We start from the raw sequence: 12,168 nt of genomic DNA on the forward strand, positions 1-12,168 counted from the left end.
AATTAAAGTTGCCATTGATTACTTTGCTAAAGGATAATTAAAGGCTTAACAGTTACTTGTTGCTGGTATAGCAAATTCCCATTTCTCCCAGAAGCCAATCTTTTTAAGTCTCTAGATTGCTAGTGTTTTGACTATAACTTGGCTTTAAATTTGAATGTCTGTTGACATCCTCAGAGACTCTTAGGCAGTCAGGATGCCTCGTCAAGGACTAGAGGTGGCTGTATGTATCCTCGTCCACGGCCGATGACAGATGATTTCAGCATCTGCTCTTCAGTGGCGTGACTGCAGCTGTTTTCGCAGGTGCTTTGGGGAAGACGTGTGCATCAGCATCCCCGACGTGGACGCCTACGTGATGGTGCTGCAGGCTGTCGAGCCCCAGATCACCCTCCACGGCACGGACCGCTTCTGGAGACCCGCTGCCCAGTTTGAAAGTGCCCGTGGGGTGCTCCTCTTCCCCGACATCAAGATTGTGAGCACCTTCGCCAAAGCCGAGGCCCCGGGGGATTTAAAGACCACAGGTATGGGTGCATACTGGGTTGTGGGCAGTGGGCCTTAAGTTCTCACAGCCAGGCAGAATCCTACTTCAGGACAACAGCATTGTTCCCCACGGCAGGGTAATTTAGAATAGCAGAACAAACAAACCTGGAAGCAACGCAGATAAATAACAGGAGGGGCATGAGTGGCTTAGCAAGTTACGGGATTCCCATATAAGCCATATGATGTTAGAGGAAAGGCGTTTATGCTAAACGGTAAGTGAAAAAAGGCAAGATGCAAATTACAGAGCATCTACACGTAGAATGAGGTCAACCATGTAAAGAAAAAAACACATAGGAAAATGCCAAGAAAGAAACACAGCTAATGCTAACAGTGATATTCTCTGAGAAGCGTGAGAAGAGCCAATTTGTTTCTGGTTGCCTTCACGTTTTGCAACTGAAAAATGTTCTATCATGTGCATGCATCATTTTGATAATCCGAAGGAAAGCTAAAGAAGCACGAAGAGAACATATGACTGCATCTTAATACACCCACAGTAAAGTCAAGTCCTGTTCAGCAATGTTAGTCTAAGCTCTCAGGAAACTTTCTGGTCGTTCTTTCCAGCAGTTTCGTTATTGGGAGGGCTGTTCGGTGAAAGCAGAACAATTTGAATTATGTGCCAGGGAGAACACTTAGTTGCATCGAAAGCTACAGTATGTTCTGCTGGTGGGGAGGGAGGAAGGAAGGATAATGAAGGAAGAGAGGGAGGGAAGGAGGAAGGAAGGAAAGAAGGAAGGAAAACCCAGGGCCCAGATCTCTAGGGGAAATGTCTGTGTGAGAACTGTCCCTTGCTGCCTCCTCCAAGAGAAGAATTTAAACTCTCCGCCTTCCCCTCCAAAAGCAGCTGCTAATGATGTGCTGGTGCCAGGGGGCCTGAGTCCCTGAAGGGCTGCTCCTATAATAATCCTAATTACCCACTGCCTTAAACCACCCTGGTCCCTAGCGAACGGGGTGCCCCACACAGCAGCCCCCCTGAGCTCACAAAAACAGACGGTGTTTGCCACCTGTCCCAGCAGGCGGTTTCCTAGTCACACTCCAAGGGGCATCAGGTTGTGCGATCTTCGCTTTCTCCCTCATTTGTGGCTAAAATCTGACAGAAAAAGGAAGGGCCTCTGCCCTGGCGGCTGCAGGCTGTAACTGAGAGCATCTGGCTTCGCAGGCCTGGCACCAGTATGCAGGCAAGGTGGGAGAAAGGAGAGCCGTGACCTGGGTCCACAGCTCAGCATCTGGTTGTGAGAGGAGCAGGCAGGTGCATAGCCAAGTGCCCGAGAGCTGTTTCTAGTGCTTTTTACATTTCACTCATTGTTAGAATAATCATCATGGTGCCCTTAAACACGCAGGCTAATGGCCTTTGCCACCAGGTCTCAGTGACCCACTCCAGCAGCATCTTCTGCCCCCACTGACCCACTCTGTGCTGTTTCAGCACCAAAGGCTCGGCGGGGGGCGGGGGGGGGTGCCCGGGGGGTGCGGTCCTGCACTCCCCTCTCTCTCACACCTGTGTCAGTTCCCACCTTTGCTCACCCTCCACCTCCCTGGAAGGTCCCTCCCCCTCCCTTTCCCCCATTATGGCTGGCAAGCCTGTCTACCTGCAACACCTCCTTTGGAAGGCCTCCCCCTCTCCACCCTGACCCTGGACGGGGTTAGGGCTCCTGCTCTGTGCACCCCCACCCACTGCTGCTTCCTGCGAAGACACGTTTGCTGGCGCTCGGTGGTGTTATCTGTTTATCACTCCAGACAGGAGCTCCTGAGGGCCCACCCATGGCTGGTTCCCCTCTCAGCACCTGAGCCCAGCACAGACCCTTCCCCACAGTGGGCATCATGGAAACCGCAGATGGAAGATAACTACCTCAGTGCAAGCACAGGAGAACAAGGAGAGATGGCAGGGACAACACGCCCTCTACCTGGTGTGAGCAACCAGCCCGCCAAGTTGGGAGGGAGAATGAGGAGGACCTAGCCTGACCTGATCAGAACCTGGCCAAAAAACCCCAGAAACCAGAGAAGGCCATTCGAAGTAGAGCTATACATACACTATTGTTAATGATAGACCTTGTAAGCATGTATTAATGTGCTTTTAGATTGTGCCAGCAATCCGTGAAGCCACTGAGATTGGCAAGCATTTAAAAATTAAGCATACAAAACCATTTATAATAATACATATCTAGTGAGAGCAAAAATTCTTTTTGTTATCACTAAAAACTTAAACAAAATATGAAGAATAATTCTCTCATCTTTAGTGAATCCTTTTTTAACTTCTTTTTTTTTTTTTTTTTTTTGGAGGAAGATTAGCCCTCAGCTAACTACTGCCAGTCCTCCTCTTTTTGCTGAGGAAGCCTGGCTCTGAGCTAACATCCGTGCCTGTCTTCCTCTAGTTTATACGTGGGACGCCTACCACAGCATGGCTGCCAAGCAGTGCCATGTCCGCACCCAGGATCCGAACCAGCGAACCCCGGGCCGCCGAGAAGCGGAACGTGCGAACTTAACCGCTGCGCCACCGGGCCGGCCCCTTTTAACTTCTATTTTTATAAATGTTTTACAATGAACAAAATATATTAGTCCACTTTATAAATCAATAAATATGCTTGTTTAAATGATCTCTGTTCACAAATTTTTCAATAAAAGTCTTCCAAGATCAAAACTATTTGCAGACCTCTGGCCCAGAGGTTAAGACTTAACCAACTGTGGAATCTGAAAGTCATGGTTTCTGTCCCAGCTCCTCCTCTGCTTTCTGTGCAACTTCGGGCACCCTGGGCAATCCACGCCGCCCCCTGGACCTTCCGTTTCCCCATCCATGTAACGAGGATGCTAATGGTACCCCTCTAATGTCTGTCTGTTAGCATTCCGTTTGCACAGTGCCTGGCACGTAGCAAGGACTCCATAATTTTAAGGTAGAATTTTAATTTGAGATTGCCAACCTGTCCAGCATTCAAACACTCAGACATTCCTTTGGGAAATTTGGGGTCATAAAATCAGTCAAGGACAGCTAGTCTGACCAACAGCTTGCCAACTAGACTAAACAATTTACTTAATTATTTCATTATACTAACGATGCAGCTCCCCTTGAGCGGTGTGTAGTAATACTGCTCCATGCCCACCCCTGGATTAGATACTGAGGGGTCAGTCATAGAAGGCGTGTCTGCCTCAAGAACCTCAGAGTCTGCTGGGGGTGACAGAGGCACCTGCCATGACCACAGGGGAAAGCTATGAGAGCACAGGGGAGGGCACTTATCCCTGGTCCCGAATAAGAGCTGTTGCTTATTGAGCACCTCCTGTGCGCCAGAGCTACACAGTGCAGACTGTGTGTTTTCAATCCTCTCAAGACCCATGCCCTCTTCAAGGATGAGGAAACTGAGGAGTGGATAGCTTCTCTAATACTATGCAGCTTCTCAGTAGCAGCGCTGGTACCCGAACTCACATCTTTTGACTACTGTATTTATGCTCTTCACACAAAGTCGTGTGCCCAGCCTAGGGGGCTGCCTGGACATCCATCTGAGCAGTGGAGGTGGTACTTGGGGTTACACAGCCTCTTCTCCTGACCCAGCCTGAAGCTGGGGTGCAGTCCCAGAGGAGGAAGGTGACGTGCCAGGGCCATTCTCCGAGCTATCCTCACACCTGTGTTTTCCATGTGTCTGTCTTCCCACAGCCCCCAAATCAGCAGTCTTGGACGAAATGCTTCACAACTTAGATTTCTGTGACATTTTGGTGCTGGACGGGGACTTGGACCCGAGACAGGAGTGCTTGGAGCTCAACCACAGTGAGCTCCACCAGCGACACCTGGACGCCACCAACTCCACCGCGGGCTACTCCATCTATGGTAAGGCCGTGCTCAGCCCCTTGGCCGGTGGTCTCCTCTCAGAGTGGCCTCGTGCAGGGAGTCATGAGGCGAAGGCGGCTCTGTCTCCTGTGCAGGTGGGGTCAGGTAGGGACCCTTGACCTCAGAGCTTGGCGAGCCCCTCCAGCACCTTGAGGACCTGGCCCACATCCCACTCATAGGGAAATTGCTTTAGAAACTAGGTGGATGCCTTCTCCTATAATGTGTGATCTCAGCAAATATTACAGCAACATTTGGCAGATTGAGGCCAACCAGTCTATGTGGGAATCCTGTGGATCAGTTTAATTGGCCCCTTAGAACTTCTGCTTCAGCACGTTGTCTGCCCCCAAACATCTCGAGCTCTCAGCCTGGCCAGTTTCAGGAGACCCACAAACCCCAGCAGCCGCAGCCTGTCTCCCCCGTCTCCTCTTCTGCCTCCTCGTGACAGGCGTGGTCTCTCGGCACAGGTGTGGGCTCCCTGAGCCGCTATGAGCAGGTGCTGCATCACATCCGTTACCGCAACTGGCGGCCGGCCTCCCTCGGGGCCCGGCGCTTCAGGCTCAAGTGCTCGGAGCTCAACGGGCGCTACACCAGCAATGAGTTCAACCTGGAGGTGAGTGAGTCCTGCAGTTGCAGGGGAGCCGGGCTCACCCATATGTCCCCTCCTTTATCCAGGAGGGCTGCTGCCACTGGCCCACCTGCCACTCCTGCTCAACAGCACCTCTCCCTGCTCTCCCCAGGTCAGCGTCCTCCACGAGGTCAGAGTTTCAGACGAGGAGCACGTCAACCACCTGATCGTGCAGCCTCCCTTCCTCCAGTCCGTCCACCACCCTGAGTCCCGGAGTAGCATCCAGCGCAGTGCAGGTAGGTCACCTGGGAGGAGGGACCTCAGGATACTAGGTGGTCATTGTGACTCAAGACCATGCACTAAACAGACAGTTGGGCGTGCAGCAGCCATAGATGCCCAGAACTGAGTAGGGAGCCCGTCAAGGACACAAAAGTTACAGACAATATATAATAACAGGTTTGCATAAAGAGCTGGGCTAGAATTTTGCAAGTCCTCTTAGGCCCAACTCAAAGCTACACGCTGCCTGAAGCCTTCCATGGACCTTCTATCTGCTCACACACCCACGTGCACCATATTGTCGTCTCCTACCCTGACTTCTGCTCCAGCACTTGCCTGCCATATTGTGTCTCTGTCTGGTAGGCACTTCTGTTTGTCCCCACTGAACTCCACAGTGCCTGGCTCTGCGTGGGAGCTGTCCTAGAATTTAAGGGAAAGAGCAAGAGATAGAAGAGAACTTGCATTTATTGAGCACCTACTATGTGCCCATGTGGAAACTCACATAGATTATTTCATTTACTCCTCACAACTACCATGGGACAGGAATTATTCAGACCATTATGTAGATAGCAAAAGTGATGCCCAGGCAGAGTAAGGTGCTGACCCAGAGTTTACAGCTGGGAGGGCAGGTTTTAACCTAAGCGTGGATGTTTCGTTCATGCTCCACCCAAGACTGAGCTAGTCCTTTGCTCAGCATGTCGTGTGGATTTCCTCCTCGTTCCAGTGGTCCCGAGCATCGCCACAGTGGTCATCATCATCTCCGTGTGCATGCTGGTGTTCGTTGTGGCCATGGGCGTGTACCGGGTCCGCGTCGCCCACCAGCACTTCACCCAGGAGACTGAGGCTGCCAAGGAGGCCGAGATGGACTGGGACGACTCTGCGCTCACCATCACAGTCAACCCCATGGAGGTGATCCCCGTGCAGAGGCTGGGAGCGCGGGGCAGATGCCTCCCCTCACCCAGCTCCATGTTTCCTATCCCAAAGCCCCGCCCAGCTAGCCCAGCCCCACTGATCCCTCCCTTCTCTGAGCTCCTCCAGCCCTCTCCACCTGAAGGGATGGAACTTTCCCACCAGCTGCATTCACGGACTAAAAACGTGTGGCTTGCTCTCCCCCTGCAAACAGAAGCAGACATTTCTCAAGGCAAGCAGCCATGTGGTGTCTATCCCTTGCCTCCCCCGTAGTATTTAGCTCAGAGCTGACTAACACTTAGGGACTCAGTATTGAATTTTTGATTAACTAACGGTGTAAATTAGATAGCTTCGCTCCATCTGCCTGCAGAGCTCATTTAAAGGCTCAGAATAGGTTAAACCAAAAAATACGCCAGGAATATACCTGCCGTTTCTAGAGCCCCCATTGTGCCAGAACTGCATGGGGCGCTCTACATAAACCACCTCATTTAATCTTCCCAGCAACCTGTGAAGTAGGAGGCATCATCCTCATTTGTCAAGGGGGGAACCAACTCAGAGAGGAAAGTCAAGTGCTCAGACTCACGTCACTGGTAATGGCAGCACCAGCATTCAAACTCCAGGTTGCTGACTCTGAAGCTCCTATCTTTCCGGTTCACCAGCAGCCCCCAGAATCCACGCATGAGTGTCTGAGGTCCCTGTTCTGGACATAGGAATATCAAGGGGGGCGCTTACCTCCCGCCCTTTGTTCTGCCCTGGGCACTGCTAGAGGTGGAGGCAGTGGAGGGAGAGCGGGGGAGAGTCAGGAGGAGTCACTGAGGAATGAAAAGCTTACCCCAGCCTGGTTCCCAGTCTGCCCCTCAGCAGGCCTCACGCTCCAGTTTCAGAGCCAGCGTGCCGATGCAGCTCAGCTTCTCCCAGCACGTGCTGTGGGTGTCGTACTGAGCGCACCGGGCTGGCGCTTCCAGCATTTCTTTCCTAGAAGAGTTGAGCCTTGGGGGTGGGAAACAAGACCATTATTCCCGGAGCAGCTGAATAGCGGGCAAGAGTGTGCCCACCAGGGGCTGACCTGGCGATGCCAGCGGTCAGTGAAGCACACGCAGGGGGAGCCTTCGGGGCTGGAGCATTCAGGGGTGACTTCCTGGAGGAGGTTAGCCTGAGGGAGGCCTGGAAGAGTGGGTAGGATCTGTGGGGGGTTGGGGGGGCAGCAAAGGTAAAGAGAAGATGCTTCAGAGAGGGGATGAGGCAAGCAAGCACACACATCTTTTATGGCTGCTTCATCAACTCGAATCATATATCTGGAAACAAGATTTGGCTGGAATCACCAAAAAGCTGGGGGGAGGGAAATGGGACTGGAAAAGAGAGGGGTCGAGTTTGAGGACACAAGTCAGAAGGTGAGGGGCAGGCATGGAACGTGAGCATCATGAGCGCTGTCCTTCCCAAAGGAATACTTTCCAGGGGCAGCACACCTGAGTCTCGGCTTATAAGACCCTCGGCTCCCAGAGACATCACATTGCCACCTGGAAAAGGGGCGTAAGCTTGAATGCCACTCTCCTACTGAGAGGCAAACCTTTAAGACTTGGAAAGCTCCATACAGAAAGGTTCCGGAAATGCCAGGAAACAAACCTTGGCCTGAAAGGCTCGCTGAATGATGGCTGGGATTGGCTTATGGGTCCAGTGTTTAAAACACACAATAATTGACCTCGAGTCCATGTCTTGGAGTTCACTGCTATTTCTTGTCTTTGTCCCCAGCCCTCTGAGTTGCCTTTTACCAGAGGACCCTTCCAGAAAGCCTGTCTCCAGGCCCAAGGGTTTAGCATTAAGGGAGAGGAATTCCGGGGGGCCCCAAGTGTTTCCTTAGTGGAGGGAGAAACATAAGCTCCAGAGTGGCCTCTGTTCCGCCCCGATGAGCATTTCCCTTCTCCCCCTGACATGCAGAAACATGAAGAACCAGGGCGAGGGGAAGATGAGACGGAGGACGAGGAGGAGGAGGAGGAAGTGGAGGAAGACCTAAGCTCCAGCAGCAGCGACTCCGACGACAGCGACGAGGAGGAAGAGGAAGGGCTGGGCAGGGGCAGACGTGGGCAGAGCGGAGCCAGGCAAGCCCAGCTGGAGTGGGACGACTCCACCCTCCACTACTAGTGCCCGGCTGTCTGCGCCCGCCCACCGGTCCCTTTTGTAAGCCCCACCCCGATGTATGCCCGAGTCTATCACACGTCGCCTCTGATTTCTATGACAGGTCTGGGCAGGCCTTCCCCAGCGTCCTGGAACCCGCCCTGTAAGCCTTGGGCACTCCCTGTGTCCCAGCCCTGGGGTGGTTTCAAGAAGCCCCGTGTCATCATCAGTGGGGACTTCAGGGTGGACTTTGTCCTGTAGCCCCCACTTCTCCAGCCCTGGGCTCACCCAGCACCCTGTCTGCCAAGCTGCAGAGTCCTGCCTTGGCTCTTCTCTGCAAGGGAGAAGGTCAGCCTTCGTGTCGCTTCCCTCCCCTGGGCCCCATGTTCCCAGTGCCCTGGATTCCAGCTCACTGTGCGTGCGCCTGACTCGGTCATCTCTCTCTACACAGACCGGCAGGTTCTCCTTACCTGACTTCAGGTGGCTTTCTAAGGCGGGGCAGTCAGACTTCACACACCCGAGGTCTTAGTCCTTAATGCTTTAGAGGAACGTCCTTGTTGAGGCAGAATTATTTACAAAAGGTTGACACGCACATACGCACGCGCGCGCGTGTGCGCATGCTCTCCCCGGTCTGAAGAGCCTTTCCCTTTGTCCTTTCTGAGGCCACATAAGCTTAGATGAAAAGTCTGAAAGCAAGAATAGGTCCTTGGCCACAGCAGGGCCTGGTCCCCAACCAAAGCTGTCTGAGAAGCTGCCTGCCTGGCAGCCACGGAGCCCCGCATGGCCGTCCTGCTGGGCACTGCCCCAGGTGACAGCTGTGACAAGCCTGCATCCAGGGATCAGAAGGAGCGCTGATGAGATGACACAACTGGGCTTCATGGTGGCCACAGATCTGGGAGACGGGGCTGGCTGGGCCCACCTAGGCCAGAAGGGGGCCCGAGGTTGACAAGACTCTCAGCACCTAGTCTTATGGTCCCTTGTCCCCTATTTCACACTGTTTTGCCTCTTGAAAAAAACACATTCTTCTTGGATATATTAGAACAAGTGTGAACTGTGCCGCATCTAAAATGAAAGTTTGGAGATTTAACGGCTAGGAATTAGAGATAGATTTGCAATCATAACAGCTTCTTCTTTCTTCTTCTCATAAAAGGAGCAATGCTTTGGGTGGAGGGCAAATATATCCAAAAACCTCATTTCTTTCTTTCTTCTTTTTTTAATAAGGAAATCTTTTCTATCTCCATCCTAACATGGACACCTCGTGAAGAGAATTGTTGCTATAGTAACTGGTCTGTGATCTTTTGTGGCAAGAGAATAGCAGGAAGAATTAGGGCCGGGCCACGTAGGCCTTCCATGAGGCCTGGGGACGTCTTTCTTCCTAATGTCTCGGGCTTTGTCCTCAGTATGTATGCTCTGTCCCCCTCCTCCCACCCTCCCATTCTACGCCCTGCATCATCGAAACAGAGAAACGTAAGAAAGGGGACAGCTGTCAGTGTCCTCTAGTCTGACCTCCACCCAGTAAGGATCCATAACAGGCCTTTGCAAGCTTCTGATTCGAGAAAACTACATTACGCAGCTTTTTCCATCACCAAAAGTGTCTTTGAGCCTCACAATAATTCTGATGTAGTTGGGACATCTGTTATCAGACACGTTTTCATGAGGAGCAAACCGAGGTTCAGAGTTTCAGTGTCTTGCTCAGAGTTATTCAGAGATTTAGATAAGAAGCTGGACCCACCACCCTGATTCTACTTCTGTTCATGCTTATGCAGCTAACAGGCCTTGTGAGGACCTACTATGTGCTAGGCATTCTATCAGCAGCTGTAGGAAGGGGATATAGCTGAATGATAAGCTCCTCCCCTCAGAGGACTGGACAGTTGCAGAGGAGAAACAGACAGGCATAGAAATTATGCGAGAGACAGACGCAGAGGGAAGAGAAAAGTCACAGAAAGAAGAGGGACACGCTGGCAAACTCAACAGTGCTCTTATTTTTCCATTCTTAGGAAAAAACATTGACAGAAGTTTGGGGTTTTATATTCGTTGAATGGAAATAGACACGTCTGCGAATTCTCCCAACCAAATAGCTCTTTTCTTTCAGGTTCTGTCTGCACATCTACAAGGAGAAAGTCTGCAGGATCGGTTAGTCCTCACGATCCCCTTAGTTAAATAGAAAGAGATTCTTCAGTCGGGCATTTAGGAGCTAACAGAATTCTCCCAATATCACGGCGGTAAAATGAATACTTTTATTTGTTTAAAACCAGTTCTTTTTGAATTGGATTTTGACTTAAAATATTAAAGTCTGGTGTTTATGGGAGCACTTTGCCCTGCTCAGTCTTTCAGTTTGGTTGGAGCAGGGAAGGTGTTTCTCAGGCCCTCCAGCTGTCTCCGATGGCTCTGTCACTTATTCATGGTTGAGTAAGCTGTTTGGGGCGTGTGAAATCTTTACATACTTTTAGTTTTTTGTGTGGGGAGGGAGCAGGTGAAAGTGACACTTGGCTAGGGCAGCAGAGTTGAATCATTTCCAACTGGACTCTTGTCGAGAAACAATGGGGACACTGAGTCAGAGCACTTTCCATCAACTCCTGCTGTCAGGTCACGCTCTGCCTGCCAGTTCTGAAGACGAGGCGCTTGAAAGGATGCTGCTGGGTCAGTGGGCATCACCATGTTCCCAATGGCCAACTCGTCACCATGGGTGAGAACAAGAAAGGGTGGTTGTAGAAAAGTAGCAGAAGCTTCCGGGCATGTCCAGGTGAGTGGTGAGCAGTGTAACCTGCCCTCCGCCAGAGATTCTGACCACAAGTGGAAAATGTCGTTAATCAGCCCAGCGTCTTGCAGGCTCCATATGCTGGCCTCCAGGAACCAAAACTCCCAGGTGACCCATACCTTCTGGGGCCTCTCGTCCAGACATCCACAGCAGCAGATGTAGGCTTGCACCCAGGAGGAACAGCTGAGTGGTTTGGCCACAGGCCAGACAGTTGCTTATCTTGCCAAGTGGATGACCAGATTCTGCTCTCTCGAGCTGGGAAATGGAGAGGCTGGCAGCTCTCAAGTGACTCTGTTTATAGGGCGGAGGAGAAGAGGAGGTTGAGATAGAAAAGGCCAGGACAGACTGAGTTGCCCAATGGAGTAAGGCAATCAGTGAGTTGGTCACCTGTCTTAAAGAATACTAAAATATGTATTCTAGTAGGTTTAATCAAATGCTATAAATCTGACCAAGGACCGAATTCATCTAGATACCAAAAATGAAATGTCAGTGGGATCTCATTTCACTACCACTTTCTTGAATGGCTGACTCATCCTATCAAACAGAGTTTAGACCACCCATCCCTGCATGTTGCAAAGGCTGTACCTTGTGGATGTGACCCCTCCAGGGAGGGGGCTCCTGGTGGGAAGCAGTACCCTCCATGCCCATACAGAGAGCAGAGGTCCACAGACTCTCTGTAACAAGCCAGATAGTAAATACTTGAGGCTTTGCAGGCCTCTGTTGCCAGTATTCAACCCTGGCATTTTATCGTGAAACCTGCCGCAGACAATACGCAAATGAATGGATGGATACGGCTATGTTCCAACACACTTTATTTATGAACCCTAAAAATGTAGGCAATTTGAATTCATCTTATTTTTACATGTCATGAAATTTTATTACTCTTTTGATTTTTATTTGCAACCATTTAAAAATGGAAAAACCTTTCCGAGCCCACCGGCCATATAAAAACTAGCAACTGGCCCGCGTTGGTCCATGGACCGTAGTTTGCACAGCCCACCATAAGTGCACGGAAAGTACCCCTCCACTTGCCAAGGGAGAGCAAACTGCTGTCTCAGACCCTCCCTTCAACTACCTGGTGGTCTTTACCTCCAAAATGGACAACCAACAACTACACAGTCCTTAGCGAAGCTGTTTTAAAAAGTCCATGTTCCAGGGGCCAAATGAAAACAAAAACACTTATCACTTCCCGAATTGACTCAA

The 12,168-nt window shown here is 51.2% G+C and overlaps 1 protein-coding gene across 2 annotated transcripts in view; it reads left to right on the forward strand.

The window, feature by feature from the left end:
- Positions 1–10,515, forward strand: part of CLSTN2 (calsyntenin 2) — a 552,389-nt gene extending 541,874 nt beyond the window's left edge. Inside the window, exons 12-18 of one of the 2 annotated variants that reach the window (XM_070238231.1) lie at positions 301–518; positions 4,175–4,345; positions 4,810–4,955; positions 5,083–5,206; positions 5,911–6,095; positions 8,031–8,191; positions 10,300–10,515. In XM_070238231.1, coding sequence (XP_070094332.1) covers positions 301–518; positions 4,175–4,345; positions 4,810–4,955; positions 5,083–5,206; positions 5,911–6,095; positions 8,031–8,191; positions 10,300–10,345 — 1,051 coding nt within the window. In that variant the 3' untranslated portion in view covers positions 10,346–10,515. Of the gene's footprint in view, positions 1–300; positions 519–4,174; positions 4,346–4,809; positions 4,956–5,082; positions 5,207–5,910; positions 6,096–8,030 lie in introns of both variants that reach the window. The other variant, XM_023621018.2, reaches the window with a different exon arrangement.
- Positions 10,516–12,168: the final 1,653 nt, after the last annotated feature.

Source organism: Equus caballus, chromosome 16, assembly GCF_041296265.1.
Source record: "Equus caballus isolate H_3958 breed thoroughbred chromosome 16, TB-T2T, whole genome shotgun sequence".
In the NCBI taxonomy this organism is placed as follows: Eukaryota; Metazoa; Chordata; class Mammalia; order Perissodactyla; family Equidae; genus Equus; species Equus caballus.